The sequence below is a fragment of the Caenorhabditis elegans genome, chromosome X, assembly GCF_000002985.6.
Source record: "Caenorhabditis elegans chromosome X".
NCBI classification, from domain to species: domain Eukaryota; kingdom Metazoa; phylum Nematoda; class Chromadorea; order Rhabditida; family Rhabditidae; genus Caenorhabditis; species Caenorhabditis elegans.
In genome coordinates, this window is record NC_003284.9 from 16,592,904 (window position 1) to 16,611,083 (window position 18,180).

At 35.7% G+C, this 18,180-nt stretch overlaps 3 protein-coding genes and 5 non-coding genes across 9 annotated transcripts; 4 read left to right on the forward strand and 4 right to left on the reverse strand.

Moving 5' to 3' along the window:
* Positions 1 to 2,327: 2,327 nt before the first annotated feature.
* Positions 2,328 to 9,342, forward strand: cdh-9 (Cadherin domain-containing protein). Of its 2 annotated transcripts, none has more exons than NM_001392909.1 (14): positions 2,328 to 2,460; positions 3,223 to 3,368; positions 4,594 to 4,659; positions 4,730 to 4,832; positions 4,882 to 5,192; positions 5,504 to 5,591; positions 6,325 to 6,413; positions 6,777 to 6,875; positions 6,926 to 6,985; positions 7,425 to 7,559; positions 7,606 to 7,784; positions 7,837 to 7,954; positions 8,007 to 8,230; positions 8,875 to 9,342. In NM_001392909.1, exons 1-14 carry the CDS (start codon positions 2,337 to 2,339, stop codon positions 8,888 to 8,890), a joined length of 1,758 nt encoding a protein of 585 aa, NP_001379384.1. In that variant the 5' UTR covers positions 2,328 to 2,336; the 3' UTR covers positions 8,891 to 9,342. The 2 variants fall into 2 exon arrangements, with proteins under 2 accessions (NP_001379384.1, NP_510685.2); NM_078284.6 differs by having other exon boundaries at positions 2,335 to 2,460; positions 8,880 to 9,329.
* On the reverse strand, positions 3,100 to 3,168 carry F59C12.6. Its single transcript, NR_072896.1, has one exon. It is a non-coding gene; the product is annotated as an Unclassified non-coding RNA F59C12.6 (non-coding RNA).
* A 227-nt stretch (positions 9,343 to 9,569) lies between the features above and the next one.
* On the reverse strand, positions 9,570 to 9,719 carry F59C12.4 (uncharacterized protein; the record flags this gene model as incomplete). The annotated part of the gene is made up of 1 exon (NM_001129683.5): positions 9,570 to 9,719. One exon carries the CDS (start codon positions 9,717 to 9,719, stop codon positions 9,570 to 9,572), a length of 150 nt encoding a protein of 49 aa, NP_001123155.1.
* A 768-nt stretch (positions 9,720 to 10,487) lies between these two features.
* On the reverse strand, positions 10,488 to 16,621 carry F59C12.3 (Angiomotin_C domain-containing protein). Its single transcript, NM_078285.8, has 15 exons — positions 16,454 to 16,621; positions 16,269 to 16,403; positions 16,144 to 16,201; positions 15,531 to 15,636; positions 15,382 to 15,486; positions 15,221 to 15,336; positions 14,366 to 14,463; positions 14,104 to 14,246; positions 12,967 to 13,152; positions 12,355 to 12,464; positions 12,151 to 12,253; positions 11,540 to 11,600; positions 11,315 to 11,405; positions 11,189 to 11,248; positions 10,488 to 10,911 (listed from the first exon to the last, which is right to left on the reverse strand). The coding sequence occupies exons 1-15, from the start codon at positions 16,614 to 16,616 to the stop codon at positions 10,800 to 10,802; spliced, it is 1,647 nt and encodes a 548-aa protein (NP_510686.5). The 5' UTR covers positions 16,617 to 16,621; the 3' UTR covers positions 10,488 to 10,799.
* On the forward strand, positions 11,807 to 11,899 carry F59C12.7. The gene has a single exon (NR_072897.1). It is a non-coding gene; the product is annotated as an Unclassified non-coding RNA F59C12.7 (non-coding RNA).
* Positions 11,817 to 11,888, reverse strand: F59C12.t2. The gene has a single exon. It is a non-coding gene; the product is annotated as a tRNA-Asp (tRNA).
* F59C12.8 lies at positions 15,749 to 15,973 on the forward strand. Its single transcript, NR_072898.1, has one exon. It is a non-coding gene; the product is annotated as an Unclassified non-coding RNA F59C12.8 (non-coding RNA).
* On the forward strand, positions 16,156 to 16,176 carry 21ur-15586. Its single transcript, NR_072899.1, has one exon.
* Positions 16,622 to 18,180: the final 1,559 nt, after the last annotated feature.

An 18,180-nucleotide genomic window follows, 5' to 3' on the forward strand; every position in this document is an offset into this window, starting at 1 on the left:
CCGGAAATTTTAAATTTTGGCAAATTGCCGATCTCCCGTTTGCGGGATATCAGATTTGCCGGGAGTGTTTAGAGGGCACTTAAAACTGTCTTTTTGAATTTTTTCTCGTTTCTTTAGATATGTTCATAGAATTTGTCAATCTTTCAAAATAGATGTAGGAACATTCATAGCATGCGTAAAATTTTGCCTACTGAAATTGAAATTCTGAAATTTTCTATGAAAAAATGTGCAAAAAAATGTGCAAACCCACAATTTGCAGAATATTTTCGATCATAGCCGTTTTTCCGGCAAAGTCGAAAAATCGAAAAATCGGCAATTTGTCGGTGTGGCGATTTGGCGGAAATTTTCGAAATTTTCAATTCTGGCAATTTGCCGATTTGCCGGTTTTGCCGAAAATTTATATTTGGGCAATTCGCAATTTCTGTTTCTTATTGATTTGAACTCAAAATGACCAAGATAAATGATACCCTACTAGAGTGAATAATTTTTTATCATTTCATTGATTTTAAAAAATTTTCTCCCTCGGACATTTTGCTGAAACAGATCTTAATTAAAAATTTCAGCGATTTCCTGCCACATTCCATATAGCAGCAATTTCCGTCTGAATTAAATTATTTGCAACATATGTTTTTCCTCACTTTCCACCCAACACCACTTCAAGACACCAATAAGGCGACGATAATTCGAGTAGCAAACACTGTTTCACACGCAATTAATTATAGGTCCGCAACCTTTTCTTCCTCCTACCCACTTCCACTATGCTTTTCGCTTTCATTCATTCCCGAAATTACATATAGCGGCCTTCATGGGGGTCTCGGCTTGGGGGGAGAGAGGTTCAAGTGTGCGGTCTCATGTGTGTTTCAAGTACAGGGCTTATAGCCGCTTTATTAGTATTTAAGCTTGTTGGTTTCAATTTGTTTCCCCTCCACGAAAGTTTTTGGGTTATGAGAATAAGAATAAGGAAATGCCCACACACCACGGAAAAGTAAAAACTGGCATTCAGGATGGGTGGGCTTCGACTTCTTCTCACTTCCTCCTGTTTTTCATTTCCTACCGTTTGTGTGAAATTCTATGTACATATAGACAGAAGAAGTGGGGATGCTGAGTTTTTTAGTGGACCTCCGATGTATATCGCATGAATCATTTTCAATCGGTTTTCTCTCCCCCTTTCTCCCCACCCGATTATGGTAGTCGTCGTGAAGGGGGGCGGCGCCTACCTCCGCCTTCTTCTTAGTTGTTGGCAATAACACAACAAGATGCGCAAGTCTTTGGTCCTAACTTTTAATCATTTTTCATGCCCAGCCATATCGCAGCGGGTAACTTTATCTCCTTTACCTTATTTGTTCTGTTATCCAAATACTCTCCCCCAACTCCTCAAACTTGCTAGCTCTCAGAGAGCTCTACCTTGTATATCCTCTTGTTGCTCATTATGAATTCTTACACATGCTTTTATATTATAAATTATTCAGGAGTAGAACTAATAATGGATTGTAGAGATGTAAAAATAACATATACCAATAGTTGAAATGGTTGAAGAATAATTCAGCGTTATAAATTTTTTAATAGTATTGTAGGAGCTCCTTTAAAAATGAATTGCGTGTTCATTTACTGATTCATTCAAGTTAAAGTTAGAACATTTTTGTCTCAAATTCTTATAGGACTAGGCAAATCAAAGCCTCCCAAGATACAACCAGTTTAATTTTGTTTTTTTCAAAAAAATTTAGTCTGGATAATGGCAAGCATACCAAGTCCTGATATGAATATGGTCTACCAGAATTTTTATTTTTCCACATTTTCAATTTTATATTTTCAAGTTACTTTTTTTCCTCACAAAAAATTCTAGTTTTCTCAACATGCAATTTATTACAATATCAATTTTTATGAATTTTGAATTTATTTGAAATATCCCGTGTCAAATGCAAATACAAAAAAGTCGCGTACATCCATCGCGTGAAGTACCACGTGGGATCATGATTGTTGAAAAAAATCTAGACAGTACTACATCCATCCTCTCCCACTGTCTTCTTGATCTAACAACACATACCGAAGAGTTGGCTCACTCTCTTGACGGGCGGCTCTCTGTGCTCTCGGGCTAGCTGCTTCCACCCCCCGTCCCTGTCCACTCAGCTTTCCGCGTATGTTCTGGCCTCCCATTCGGACTCGAACTAAGGTTTTTCTTGCGCCAAAGCTCCGAACATTAGCAAATCCAGATTCTTGTGCCGATGTTTCGTCATACTTCAAATTCCTCCCACACTTTTCCAATTTGCTCTTTTTTGTTGCTCTTACTTGGTTTTTTTCTCTTCAACCTCTAGCCTCAAAAATTTCACTTTTCAGCCATGATACCCTACTTGGGCCGATCCTTACTACTTCTGGCACTTCTAGCACAATATTCAAACACGTGTCTTCTCAAAAATGGCATGAGTTCCGTGTATCTCTCGGCTTTTGAAGATTTGAAACCAGGTATATTTATGGCTATATTTATATATATATATTTATTCCCATATAGAAATGTCACTTTCGATTCTTCCGATTTTCCCAATTTCAACTCGTATCATGGAAAAGTAAAGCGATAGTTGCCTTTCTTTCTTTTTTTCTGCAAAAAGTTCGTTCCCGAGACCCCCGGCCGTTATGTAACTTTACTTTCTCCAACTAGGACAATTTCCACCGTTGTGTTATTTATGCTCGACCGCGTTCATCTTCCCAAATTATTTTCCCCTTGTAATCGGCCCGCCAAAACGATGCAGCTGATCATTAGTGACTACGCACCCTTATACAATAGGCACTGGGAGGGGAGAACCTGCTAACAAGATTTAGTTGAGCCAATTTGATCTACACAAAACGTGTCCTGGGTAGATTCAGACCAAAGGGAAGTAAATGAAGAATTGAGTAGAAAAGAGTGGGACACATGTGATGGCAAGTTTATTATTAGCACCAATCGTCATGTAACTAACGACCGTGATGACGGACAGATAATGGGATAATGATGGGTGCCTTGGAGATTTGTTGCGAAACCTAAATATGACTAGGAAAATGAGAAAAAGAATGAGATGAATAAGGAGAGAAAGAGAGAGAGAGAGAGAGAGAGAGAGAGAGAGAGAGAGAGAGAGAGAGAGAGAGAGAGAGAGAGAGAGAGAGAGAGAGAGAGAGAGAGAGAGAGAGAGAAGAGATCCTTAGATAAATCGGATAAGTGCGATAAATCAACAATGTTTTTTTGGCTTGCAGGAAATGTGATCGGCACGCTGCCTTTCGAATCGCAGACCTCAAAGGAAACCGATGTCGAGCTACGGGTGGTGAAGGGAAACGAGTTGGTCGATGTGAAACCTGGCAGCCATGATTTGATTCTGAAAAAGACGTTGGATAGGGATGAGGTAAATTGAAATGGTGGTGCTGAAATGTTTTGGTATTCAAAAGTGAACTGTTTGAGTTGGGGGCAGAGATGGCATTTAAAATTTAAATCTTTGTAAAATTAACTTTTGAATTGCACGTGTTTATTGGTTTTCAATCAAAGATCAATGAAGAAAATTGCTGAAAATTTTGCATTTCTACAGAAATTCCATTTGAAAAGTTTTGTCCACTTTTGAACTCAATACTTTTTCAGTGCAACCATCTTTGAAAATTTTAAGATGGAAAACCTTGCAGACTGCTCTGCGTTTTTAGAATCATTCAAAACCGGCAAAATTGCTCTTGGAGGAATTTTTAAAAATTTGGGAAAAAAGTGGTACTTGTGTATTACATGCCCTCATTTTTAAATTAAATTAAAAGTTCATTAATTTCTCCGTTTAAATTAAACGTGATATACATTTTTCATCTTTAGGCTTAGGAATGGTTAATTGTTAATCCTAAAAATACGAAAATATGCAACACTTTTCAATTTTTATATGTTAAAAAATTGCTTGAAAAAAAAATTTGCCATTTACCAAAATTTTTAAGTGAATTATTTGTAAAAATATATGCAAAACTTGACTTTCCAAATGAGAAGTGTCTAAATTTTTTTAGTTCCTTATTTTTTTTAGTACCCCAAAAGATCTAAATTCCTGAATCCTCCCATTTTCCATGATATCACTAGCTGACCCCCGCCGTTGTAAACAAAAATGACAAAAGAATATCCTCCAACTAGACGCGAGTTTCTATTCTCGATCACAGCTAAAAGTGTTTATTCCGATTTCAAAGTTCATTTGATTCGTCCATCCAACCTATTTGTTTGCACAATTCTTATCACAGTATGTTCTCTCCCAGACCCATTGCCTTTTCCATCGGCTCGTGATCATGAAATCTGAGGCGGCTCTTCTCCTCCTCCTATTCCTGCGAGCCAAGAGACAACCTTAAATATAGTTGAGCATTGCGCAGGCCTCTTTCTTGTTGACAGACCATTCTAAGTGGTTAGCGTGTAAAACAAAAGAGCACTCGCTCGCCGTTTCCTATTTGGGAGGGGTGAGGCGAAATCGCATCTCAAAAAGGTACCATGTTTAGGGGACATTTGACTTGTTACATTGAATTCTGAAGGTAGTGGTGGCCTACAAGTTTTATGATGCGTTAGTCAATGATGAAGAGACACCGGGGCGCCTAAAGATGTATACCAATTATTTGTTTCAGGGAGTCGGCAAGTTCGAAGCTGTTGTTGAATGCCGTTCCTCGAATTTGGATACAGACTTCAGTCAGGTATGATTGGAAGTGACAGAACACGCTTTTTTTGGGAAGCTAATCTGATAACAATTGATAACAATTGCAGCTGAACATATCGGTGTTTGTGACGGTCAAAGACATTAATGACAATGCGCCAGTGTTCGATTCAGCCGAGTACTTTGTGGACATTAAAGAAGAACTACCAACTGGTAGAAAACACTTAACAAATTAGACAAAATACGAAAAGTGAGATTTCAGGTACAATTGTCTTCACAGACTTCGAAGCCACTGACAACGATCAACCAGGGCCAAACAGTTTCGTGCAGTACACTATTGTGGCGGGACCGCATTCTCATTTTCTGGAGATTCCGGACCCTTTCAAGCCAGTGATCACAATTAAAGATAGGATTAATTACGAAGAGATCAAGAAGTTCTCGGTGGAAATTGAGGCGAGAGATCAAGGAGAACCGAGTTTAGCATCAACGGTTCCGTTACATGTGACAATTGTGGATGTGAACGACTTGCTGCCAAGATTCAAACATTCACATTATACAGCTAAATCTCAAAAGGTAAGAGAAATAGGCAAGAGGTAAATTGTCATGTACACGTTTCTAAAAATGTTCAATTTTTAAAAAATCGTAGGTATTGGGAAATATGTATATGTATTTGTATTTCCAAGTATTTTTCAAAATGCCACAACATTGAAATTATGACAAATTTTGTAATCTATCTTTCAGTCTATTAAAGTTACCATGGCTTGTGTCAATATGTACTTTCTCACAAAATTCCACACTGTACTAAACTTGATTACTGTCAAACTGCTATAGCTACTGCTTTTTTCTCTCGCTCACCAAAAAAGCTACTATTCAAACGTTTTCAGAATGGCGTATTGGTTTTCGAACCGGAGGCTATCTCAGCACAAGATGGCGATCGTCTCAACGCTTCGCTGATCTTTTCTCTGTCCGGAGGTATGTAAGGGGGGCGCCTGCATATCATTTCATACCTCATGTTGCGTGCCTTATGCGCACGAATTCAAACCAAATGGGGAGAAGATTTGGAAGAAAACGAAACAATCGAACCAAAAAACAAAAAAAAACACAATATCGACAATTTCACTAGGAGGAGAAATTTCGAGAAGGGGTGAATGTTTTGAGGGAGCAAATAGAATACTTTTATGAAAGTAAAACCTAGGCTATTTTATATGGCGTTATGACGTTGCTCGGAATAGTTCTTCGTGACCGTCTTTTTTTTTGAAATACTACAAATTTTGAATAATGGGCACACGAACAATTTTTCAATTTCTCAATCATCATTATTTTAATAAAAGTTGTTAATTTTGAGGCAAGCTCTGACGTAAATTGACCATAGTTTTGCTCAAGTTGCATTTTCGGAGTTTTTTCCAATGTCAGATTTTCTATCATAATATGCTCATTTTACCAGCAAAAAGTGTTGTCAATTTCTTTTACAGTATTATCAGTTACCTTAACTCTTGTCTCCTTTGCAAAAAAGTCAACTTCGGACCGTTGCAGCCCGAAAAAGTGGCAGTGGAGACGTCAGCTGAAATATGGTCATTTCAGCACATTTTGGGTACTCAAAAAATAAAACTCGACAAAAAATAAGATACAAAATTACTTCATAATTAAACGCAGCGCTCTGATACCAAATTTCACTACCTTTTGACAAGCATAACTTTATTTTCAGAACTATCGGAACACTTTGCCATCGACAATGACGGAAGCATCCGTTCGATTACCCCTAACCCACCACAACGAGCCACTTTCTTTGTGACGGTAAGTGATTCTCTTTCACTCCGTTGCTGTCTTGGTTCATTGAACAACTTCAAGACGATGACATCTGTATTCATTGAATTCTATTCAATTCCACATTCAATTTGAGGCAAAGTATGCACCATTTTTCTCGGTTCTCTTTTTTCTCGTCTCTTTCACTGTCACTGTTCAAATTGGAAGTAGACGAGGGGGGGGGGGGAGAAAAATAACAGCCGTCCTTGGTCTAATGGCGTTCGTTGCGGCAACGTCGACAAATGCACGGTTCTGAGATTCTAATTAGAACCGTTGCAAAACAAAAATGACGGCAGATGTAATGAATAGGGTTCTAGATTTTGGTGGAAGTTGAATAATCAATTGAACTTTCAGGCCTCTGAACGAGAAGATACCGAGAGAAATAGCACGGCAATACTGTCAATCCGTCTTCAATCTTCATTAGCCTTCCAGCACAACACCTACTCTACAACAGTGAGCATTTGTTTGAAGTTGGAAGTTATCAAACAAATAATATGTTTCAGATTTCACCAACAACACCAATTGGTTCAACTGTGATCACTGTGGTGGCCAACTCGGAAAATGTGAGTTTATAATATCAGGGTTCATATCAAGGTTCAAAAACCTAGAAGGTTCAAAAAACCTAAAGTAATGCCTGAAATTTTCCGGTTTTCGAAAAAGTTTTCAACAACATTTTTAGCAGTACATTTGCTAAAAGATTTATTTTATCACAATCTTGTTTTACACATCATTTCGTTTTTTTTTGAATCCTGACAAAACTGTAGTATGAAAATCGAGTGTTCAACTGTTAGATGCTTTGTTTGTTAGATTTTGTTCCTTTCATACTGGTAACTTAACCGATTTTTTGACAAGCAAGTTCCATCAAAAGCGGCTATATCTTACAAACTTTTTTTAATTTACAAAGTGACACCAGATAGCTTGAATGTTTTTGTAACAGACTAGAATTTTAGTATAATAATAATGATAATAATATGAAATATTTTGAGTCGTTTTTTTTCTCAGAATACCCCGCTCACCTACTCGCTTCTTGCCGACACGAACACTGTTTCGATTGATGAAGTATCTGGAAATGTCGTGCTCCGTAAGAAACTCGAGAAGCCCGAAACATTGAATGTTACCGCGAGTGATGGAGAAAATGTGAGCACAGTTTGTTTTAAACTGATTTGCAAATCAAGTCTTACAGGTTGTCTCTACCGCTCTCCACTTGATGACAGCCAATTCGGAAGAATCGTGTCGATCGCCGATTAAGTTCGAAAAGTTCGAATATAAAATGACAATTGGGAAATTGAATGTGTTGGGAGTAGTGAATGCCACCTCACGGACAGGAACAAAGATCACCTACATTTTAATGAACATGAATAAGTAAGTACATAGTGAAACCATAGTCTTATAAGCTTGTGACAACTAACTTCAGTGATTTTGAAATCGACACCAATGGAGTCGTGAAGCTTCTTCCCAAAGCACGTCTTCAGTGCAAAGTTTGTGAGCTGATTGTAGTGGCAAAATCGGGAACTCAAATGGCAATCACCAAGGTACCAAAAATCTGTTTAGTTCCAGAAAGTATGTTTTCTTTCATATTTCCAGATTAACGTGGATAATCCAGCATTTGTTCTTCACTCGACCACCGCTTTAACTTTATTGATTCTTATCATTTTATGTCTGATCTTCACGATGCTTGCTATCCTCGTGTGTCGGAAGTTTTGTGAAAAATGGAAGACGGGCCATCGGAGATCGAGCATTTGTTGGCTCAATGGGACAACTGATACTGGCATTTCTATAACTACAACAACGCCGAATACAACGACTAGGTGAGTGGGGGCAGTTGTTGGAGGTTGTGTGGCGAAAATTTTTCAGTGTAATTAATGCTACTCACTTTTTGACTACTGCTCGTTAATTTATTCAAACAACAATATTCCCAGATTTTTTATGATTTCAAGAGGGTCTAAAGTAACAAAGCCTTTCTGTAAGGTTTTCGGAGAGTTATAAATTTTTGGAAAAAAACCTTTGTTTACCTAGATTCAACTTGACAGAGAAAAAAAAAGAATTTTTCCGATATTTCGAAAAATCTTCCGCGATGTTTGACTTTTACTAAGCATTTTTACTAAACACAGACTTTTCCCAACATACTTAAAATTTACATATATATTTTTAAAACGACTTCACGGGCTTTCTATTCTGGGCATAGGCAATAAAATAGGTGAATTTTTAACAAAACACTCCGAAAAATTGGAAGCATTCACAATTTTTCCAACTGAAGTTTTGGCAGCTTTGGATTTTTTAGCGACATATACAATGAATTGAAGCATATTACTTAGAATATGTAAATTGTGGAGTAAAAAAATCAGAAACTGTTTGAAACTTTTTTTTTGTATTTGATTATTCCAGCACTACAGTAATGATTTTAAAAGTTTCACAATTCCATATCCCGATAAAAACCGTTAACAATTTATAGTTCAGGTATGTGGTGAACAGTGACCGCGATAGATGTTACGAGTCCAAGTCACCGGGTCCCAAAAGATCACAAGGTGCCCATTTGGTTCCAGTCACCGTAACATCAGACGGATCAACGCCTACTGTCTATTTTTAATATGTATCCGATAAAAATTCTGAAATATCTGTTCATCTCCCTCAACGCCCCAATCTTACTGGTCACATGCTCCTCGCTTCAATAATTTTTTTTTGCAAATTGTCATTGTAAATACGCAACCTCGTCGAATTCTTTCACAGCTCTTTCACAATCATATCGGTGACTTTCTTTCTCACAATATTCTATTCATTGTATCTTCAAAAGTGCTCATTCCTTTGTCTAACCGTTTTGCTTACAATTAACTTATGTTACCTTCGCTTTGCAGTTTCAAAACTACAGGGTTGATCTCATATTCACATTACTTTTTGATCAATAAATATATTTATATAAATTTTGCAACTGTTAATTTCGTTTGAAGAACACAAGTAAAATACAGATTCAATTTTATGGAAATATTTGAGATGATATTACGGTAAGCATATCCAGTCCAAAAGTTTCGCGTTGTGTTTCACGGAAAATGATAAATGTAAAAGTTTTTTGTCTGCCTTTTGGTTTCCAAAAAATTCCAAAATTGTATTTTTTTCTTTTTTTTTATTCATTCATTTTTAGTCATACATACATCATTTATCATTCATCCATTTCAGCTCGCTTGTCGATCTCCAGTTGGCCTGATCCTCATTGACCTTCTCGGCCCAAGTTCGCCGCCGTGGTTGTTTGTGAAATGATCCACGAGCTGCTCCTTCGCCTGTCAATGCCGGTGTTTCTGGCATTGACAGGGTGGCTAGGGGTGTGGGGGTCGAACCATTAACCCCCCGGGTGGCCGAATCAAGACCGCCGCCTTGATCCACTCGGCCATCCTCCCGCCGAAAGAACAATAGAACATAGCTGATTAAGTTCACGTGATGATTTACATATTAAGAAGAGAAATAACTTCCAGGGGTCGAAGTTCATAACTTTTTTTGTTGTACATGGATTTATTCGAAAATTTCGGAAAGTATGTTATCAACCCTGCTCTTTCACGTGATGGTAGTTTCAAAATGATTTGAACAGCCAAAGTTTATCAGACTGATGTTCTTTCTAGTTTATTTTCAGACTTTTTAAGTTAAAGGGTAATTTTGCTTATTCAAAAGTATAATGTGAAAGTTCAAAAAAGAATTGGAGGAAATTGCAGCCAGAAAAATTGCTAAGAGTTTTTTTTTCCATCAAAAAAACATGTTTTACTTGTTTGATATGTCAGAAGTCTGTAAAAAACTAAAAACACTATTCCGTTTTAACATGTTCTATCTTTTTTAAATTAAAACTGAACTTCCAATTAGATAACAAAAATTTAAGTGTCAGAATTTCGACTAATTCTGATATCTGAACATATTCAAATATTTCAAATCAGTTTTGTTTTTCAATAAAATATTTTCATTACATCTTCGAAATCCTTCTGGATTTTTTTAAAACCGATTAGCATTGCCCTTTTCGTTCACATCTGGTCATTTTTTCAGTTTCTATATAGCAAAAAGTATATCTGATAATTTTTATAAGGTTAGAAAATAATTTTCATTTGAAACATTTCAATCACAATTATTAAAACGATATTGCAACTAGCAAAACACATGGCCTTTTTGAATGAGCTTATGAAGCTGATGGAAAAAATACAAGTACATCATCTAAACTGGCTAAAAATTAAAAGAACAAAACTACATACAAATTGTATTAAGAGGAATGGACTTTGGAAACTTGAATTGAAAAATAAATTGAATTATGCATGTAACAGAAAGTAACAAAGAAGGAAAGTGTGTTGTTGGTAGCGTGTTTGTAAATAATAAATAGAATTTCGATGACTAGTGCATGAGGAATATTCAAGAAAATTGGTTATCCGCAAGTATTGACTTGTTATTGTTACTATTTTTGAACATATTGTAAGGAATTGGAGCAGTCGGTACAGGGTCGAATGATGATCCAGATGATGATCTGCAACTTTTTTTGTATAGTTTGTTACTTTTGAAGATGTTTATCGAATCGTAATAGATTCTGGAGCTAGTATTTTCAGCTTGACCTATGTGTGTTTCTAGAAAGTATTCAACTGAAAATTTTATACTCAAAAACTAACTTAAAAAGGAACTTACAATTAGAGAAAAGTTCAAGATTCACTGTAGTTTTGCTTTCGTTCAGAAAACTCAAATTTTGAGTACTTTTTGCAAAGTTTCCTAGGAAGAAAAAACAACGGTCTCATAATTTTTTGTCTCACCTCCGATGAAGAGAATTTTGCATCAACGAGCCCGATGAAGTTCTTGCATGTTCTGATAGCCTGGAATATGGGAATTAAGGAAATTATATTTGATTTATTTGAGCAATTAATAAAACTGCGTCTTACCCTCCAGTCACGCCCATTCGACCTTTTTTCTTCCTTTCCTGTATTTTCTGTCTAATTTCCTCCATTCTACTCAGTGCCTCGTCTCCGCTGTCTGGAAAAAAAGAAAAGAAATGAGAAAAAAAAGGAGAGAGGAAGAAGAGTGCTCTTTTCACATGCCAAAAGAAATGCAGTCGACGCTTCCCCCTTTGCCTTTCTTTTTTCCCGACTAGGGCTTCATATACTCACTTTTATCTACCATTGCTGCATATTTGTCCCGCTCCGACCTCAGTTCGTTGATGATCAGATCCTAAAATTTATCAATTATTCATCGAATATGCCCGTTGTAATTTGTGAGCTCATTTCAAAGTGTGTTTTCTGATGTTCTCTATAATAGAAATAAAGCTCATTTCTAGTATATCAAATATCAGAAACATTTTTATTTATTCTAGGCGCGATAATTAAATATACCAATCTAAAATTACTCTCTTGAATTAAACTCCCAAAGTTATTAGGCAAAAAGATTCTCCCCGGCCGGGAATTGAACCCGGGTCTCGCATGTGACAGACGCGGATACTCACCACTATACTACCGAGGACACGAAAGAGAGCGGTTGTTGAGGCTTTTATAAACTGGGTTTATGACCGAAAATTTAGTGCTATATAGTATATGTAACAATAAATTATGTTAATATGTATAAGGGGCAACTGGGAAACTTTAAACAATTTATTGAAAACATTTTCTGTGAGAAAACACGTAACCTTGAAAAGTAACGTCTCTATTTTTGAAAAGATCCCTTATAAATGTTTTCACTTGTTTTAAATTTTGTATAAAAAATTTAGCAGCAGTTCTTGCCTCACCTTTTCATAACTCTCCTCTTTCAATTTGTCCACCTGGGTTTCAAAGTTGTCAGTTATTGTTGCAAGAGTTGACTTCCGTTGCTCAGTTTTGTCACCGTGAGTTCTAAAAAAAGCTTTTTCAATTCTGCTCTCCATTTCCGTTTTCGGCTCAGTTCTTCAACAAACGAAGAGAATAAAAGAAGAGAGAAAGAAAAAAAAACAAACTTTCGCAAATCGTTCACCATTCTTTCGAGTTGCTGAATCTTGTCGTCTTTTGATTGAATGCTCTTTCGCATTCGAATAAGATCCTCTGTGCTGCCGGGAGTAGTGGTTCGCTGCAAAATTGATGATTATGCAAATGAGTAGTGGTTAGTAATTCCATGAGTAATTCTATAGATGTTCTGGCATGTTCTATTTCAGGGCTTATGTACTACTATGTACAAAGACGGCTTAGACGGCAATATCTAGGATAAGATTGTTATAGAAGATAAACTAATAATAATAGTTTATAATTTTAATTTCCAGTAAAAAAATTATGAGATGCTAGAAAAATTTTTAATTCTCCATTTTTTAATGGTATATATTAGAAAAATGATGACGCTCTTTAGACCCTCTGCAAACGTTTTCAAATGTACTAACCTATAGGCGTCCCATCTAATTTTCAGAAAAAAAATACTGAGACCGGTGCTGATCTATATCAATAAAACTTTCATTACCGGACATTTAACCCCATAATCGGGAACCGGTTCAAATGTTGTCGCCCCCCCCCCCCCTTTTCCTAGCACACCCCACATTACTTTCATTTACTACTATTTCTCTCCCTGTTTCGAGACAAACCTTAAGACTTCCAGTGAGTGATGTGTCTTTGTTCAATTGCATTCTTAGCTGAGTCTTCTCCATTTCCCACTGAGCCCGTTCCGACTCAACCATCTGATCCCTCCGATGTTGTTCTTCCCATACTTCGTTTAGTTGCTTTCGCAGCTCATCAGCGTGTGCCACTACAGCGGACAATTCTTCGCATTTCTAGAAAAAGTGTTTCTTATTGAATTTTAATTTCAAAAAAAAGATAACGTACTATCAAGAAAACAGTTTTGATTTGGGAGCTTTAAAAAATATTTTTAATGTAAGTTAAGAAAGCAAAAAACATTTTTTAGAGAAGTCCGGAAGTGCAAGGTATATTGCAAAGTTAAATTAAAATTTGAATTTCGCAATATTTTTTGAATATGAATGCAAAAGTAATGGTACATAACTATTTGAGTGCCTTTAAAATTACCTTGAAAATAGAAAAAAAATTGATAGACAAGTTCTGAATGTTTCTAAACACAGCACGTTTTCAATTGTTGTTTGTATCACATGGAAGTTTTTTTTCATTTCTTATTTTCCCACGTCAGTTTGCAAATTTTTTTCGCGTTTCACTTTTATTCATTATTATATCAATTGGAGTGTCTCATCAAAAACAAAAAAAATGAGACAACTGTTAAAAATCTATTTCAAGTAAAAATTGATTTCCGGCTAGTGAGACAATTTTTTATTTATTTTTGGGTTGTCTCGTTATGAAGTCATGTTGATCAAAATCCTTAAAAACCGAAAAAGTGGCCAAAGGTGACCAAACCTGGCCACCAATGGGCTCTAAATGTACCATAATCAACGAAGTGAGATCATAATTCAAAAACTTCAATTTCCGACTACTGCGACACGGTAAAATATTCTAAATTAGAGATTTTAGCTAACAGTCAGGAAAAAAAAATTTTAAATTTTTGGAGAAGTTTCATTACGAATTTCGTTCATTTGAAAACATTTTTAGTCTATATGTTCAGAAATTCTCCATATTCACAAAATACCCAAACAACTGTTCACTTTTATCAAAAGTACACTGTTGTGGTCCTATACTTTTGTTCTCCCCCCATTTTCCCATAAATAAATTGGAAATGTTATCCATTCCGCTCAGCACATTCTCCCACAAATATTCCATACTTTTTCCCGCTTCGCCAATCTCTCTTGTGAATTGGCGAGTGCCTTCTCAAGCATTGCAATATGATTTCGTTGCTCCTCCAACGTCTGATTCTGTGCCTCAATCTCCATTTTTTGCCGCTCTTTGCATGCGAAGAGTTCTTGCCCTGAATCGGAAAAAAATCAATTGTATAAGTATTTTATTCGTTTTTTTTTTCATATTTCTCATTCTGCTTCTCTGTTTCCAGTTCTATTGTATCAAATTTATTTCTTTTTTTCTCCTCACTCTGCTGAATTTCGTTTAACATCAGGTTCGCCACCATCGTTGGTTCAGTACTTGCTTTTTCCAGCCGCATTTGCAAGTCGTCTCTTTCGATGGTAAGTCTGAAACTAAGATTTTTAGAAGATAATGGATTTTCCTGTTGATTGGATGTTTGTTTGATATATTGCCGCTTGTCAGTTTTTTTTTTGGATAAACTTTTTAAAATAAAAATATTGTAAAATTTCAGAAAAATATGCCCGTGTAAAACTTTGTATGAAATAAGCTTTTTTTTGCTTACTCGGCATTTGGTTCTGGCTTCTTGCCCAACTTTGTCCTACAAAATATCAACATGGATTGGCGCAACTTGGCCAAAAGTTAGGCAAGACTTCGGCAAAAATTACACCAAAGTTCAACACAAGTTTCACCCAACTCTCGCCAGACTTCTACCAAAGTTTGAAACGAAACAAGAAAAGTTTGGGCCAAAGTTTGGCAAGAGTTGGGTTTAAAGTAGGGTAAGAGTAGAGTTCGGCTTTGGTTAAACTCTGGTGCAGTCTCAATCCTTTTTCTCAAGTTTAGCCAACTTCTAAGCCAAGTTAAGATTTTTTGGGCCAAACTTGGGCAAGTTGCAAGAGCCAAATGCGAAGAGTATTTTGCCCAAGTTTGTTTAATCAAATCATTATTGTTGTGAACTTCAATGATATTAGTTGTGTTCAATGTTTGTCTAGTTTGCCCCAAACAACAAAAAAGTGCTGCTCGTGAATTTTGTGAAATAGTTTTCAATTCATTTTTAAATGGAAACTTTTTTATATTGCCTTCATTAGATATAAATATCAGAAAATTGTTGTCTCTTTTTACCGACAAGATTTTCAACCAACTTACTTTTTTACAGACTTTTCCAATTGAATAATCACGTTCAGCTCTAAATTTTCTTGCTTTTTTCGTTCATTTGCCAAGTATTCGTATTCTTTTTCCAGTCGAGCATATGAGTATTCAATCTGCAAGCATTTAGGTTTCCCACTATTTTGAAACTTCCAACAAACCTGTTGTAGTTTTGAAAGACTGCGCTTGAAAGCGTCGAGCTCTTTTTTCAAGTGCACATTCTCCTCGCGGAGAATTTGAATGAGCTTCTGGTTGCTGGATACTCCCTAAAATAATTGTTTGTTTTGCTGTTGCTTGTTGAAGTTCTTACTCTGTTAGTTTGGCTCAATGTGGGGACGTCAAGTGCTTGATCTCCAGATGCAGATGCCCTACGCTGATAGGCAGATGTGCTCATTTTTGATTCATTTGGGGGAATACTGAAATTATTAATGTTTAAAAGAAGAAGGTCAAGCTTTTTTTTGTAAAAAAAATATCTCAGGAAAAATGTTGAGTTTGTCAAAAAAGTTTGTTTGTTTTTTGAAATGCAACTTGAAAGTAGGAAGTTTTAATTTTAGATAATCGTTTAGCTAAAAACCTGTGCGGAAGTTGTTTAAAAGTTTTTCCATACGAATATAGTGATTAAATATAAAAATGAAACTCTTGTTATAATTTTTGAATTTTTTATTCACAAAAAAAAAAGAGAGAAATCTAGCAATTTTTCAGTATTCGTCACTTACTACTTATTAAATTCACCAAAATGTTTTCTACGATTTTTATAATTTTATAAAATGAAAAAAAAAATGCTACAAATTTCCTTATTTAAAAAGTGTGGCTGAAATTAATGCATAGTGGGAAACACTGTGGATAAAGTTATTGATACATTCAAAAAAAATTTTACAGTTTACCGTATAACGTTTCAAAAACATCATAAAACCAATACTTACTCTGACGATCTTGATCCACTCGCAATAAGACATGGCTGAGAATGACTGATAGGTGATGCTGAAATAATATACTATTTTCATCAATCCACCAAAAACAGAAAAAAAACAAAAAATGTCACACGCACGTCCTGCACTTCCATGTAAATCCTTCCGGCTGTTTGCTCTTTGCATGTTCATTTCAAGCTGATATTTTTCGAGCATCTTCTGCAACCGCTTCTCGTCGTCATCCTTGCTTTTTGTTTGAGCCTGGTGGTTCATCACTGAAAAATAGTTTTTCGAATTGCAGGACCCCTGGTTCGATATTGCTCACCACTCGCTTTCAGACTTGGATTCAACTGAGCCTCCTTTAGAAGTGAGTCTAAAATGTTCGTCTCTCCCTGATACATGGGTGTCGGTGGCACTGCATGCACTCGTCGCTGATCCGATGATGTGCCATCCGACGAGCGCGGATCTATCACGTCCCCTCGATTCATTCACCCTGAGATTAGTTTCGATTAAATAGTGAATCATCAAGATTGAATGTAGAACGAGAAAAAAATAGGTGAGAAAAATTAGACATTTATTTGGGTGCTAATATGGCAATCATACCTAGAAATATTTAATCAATAACGTAATTCTCACGTGGTCATTTTTCAACTAAACTACATGAAGCTAATACTAACATGAATTTTAACTTCACATCTTGAATGAATGAATATTTTGAATGCAAATACAAACGTGGTGTCAGGCCCACGGTGTCAGGCATTACGGTTTCATCTACAAAAAATGCGGGAGTTTTTCAATCGAAAAAAAATTGACGCCAGCGCGTTCTTAACCGTGCAAAATCAGTTGAGAACTCTGCGTCTGAACTCCTGCATTTTTTGTAGGTCTACGTAGATCAAACCAAAATGAGACACATTGACGCCACAAGAATACATGAAAAAATGATACAAAATTATATGTATTCTGGAAAAAAATTAAACAAAACTAAACCATGAATATTGTTGCCAGTGCAACATGTTCCCAAATTTTACGAATGATAAGAAGACACTTCGTGAGCTAATACATACAATGTAGAAACATTTTCATTAGTTTAAAATTGAATTAAATCTAATTTGATAATATACCAATACTCTAAACTGTAAGACCAAACTAAAAGTGACAATTTCTGGTATAAGTCACAAATACTCAACAACAAAAAACTAACACAAACCCGTCTCGGGCGGTCAAACGCAGTTTCGATTAAACTACACTAAAAGGTTTCAAGTGACCTGACCCGAAATGCAAGTTCCTAATTATATAATTACACGCGTTCGTGTGGAAGACCTTCTTTCCAAAATCGTTTAGTTTAGTTCTGATTATCGCGGCTTATCCGTGTTAATCTCTGACGTGGTCGAAATCCAAAATGAAGAAACTTATGTTTTTGCTGTTTTTTCCAGTTTTTTTGTTTTTGAATCATGTGTACTGAACAACAAATGGGCAGGATGAAAAGCAAAATATGATGAAGCTAGCCGAAAACATAAACAATAGAAACAAAAACTTCGAAACAAAAATATGAGGAAAGAGAATATGTTTTATATGACGAATTTTTTTAAAACTATTTTGATATTTAATGTGTAGTTTTTCGTTTAATAATTTTAGGTATGGTATGTTTTGTATCAATTTTGCACCCCATGGTATTTTTCATGGATCTTCTATGATTCCCAGCGTCTTCAAAATGCTCGTATAATTTTGTTTCTAAATGTGCACATTTTTGTTTGAATCCTACGTAAATTCCAGTTTTGTATATTGAATTTCAAATATAAACAGTCAAAAAATGGTATTGCAAGAAATACTGCAATGAAAAACACAGTAGTTCTAGGAATTACGAACAAAAATTAATTCGTCGGTTTATCATCTTGTAGAATTGGATTTTTGACTTCTGATTTTTTTAAATATTTTAGAATCTTTTTCGATTTTACTTACTTACTTAGTTTTACCTAGTTTTATTTAGTTTTATTTGGTTTTATTTTATTTTTTCTTTGATACTGAGTTTTATCGAATTTTCACATAAATTGC

Coding starts and splice junctions, on each gene's coding strand:
- cdh-9 (NM_078284.6), top strand. CDS start 2,337: ATGATACCCTACTTGGGCCGATCCTTACTACTTCTGGCACTTCTAGCA. Junction 6,414..6,776: donor GAGCCACTTTCTTTGTGACG/GTAAGTGATTCT, acceptor TTGAACTTTCAG/GCCTCTGAACGAGAAGATAC. Junction 7,955..8,006: donor CTCAAATGGCAATCACCAAG/GTACCAAAAATC, acceptor TCATATTTCCAG/ATTAACGTGGATAATCCAGC.
- F59C12.3 (NM_078285.8), bottom strand. CDS start 16,616: ATGAATCGAGGGGACGTGATAGATCCGCGCTCGTCGGATGGCACATCA. Junction 13,153..14,103: donor GATTGGCGAAGCGGGAAAAA/GTATGGAATATT, acceptor CACTTTTTCTAG/AAATGCGAAGAATTGTCCGC. Junction 11,249..11,314: donor CGAATGGGCGTGACTGGAGG/GTAAGACGCAGT, acceptor CCCATATTCCAG/GCTATCAGAACATGCAAGAA.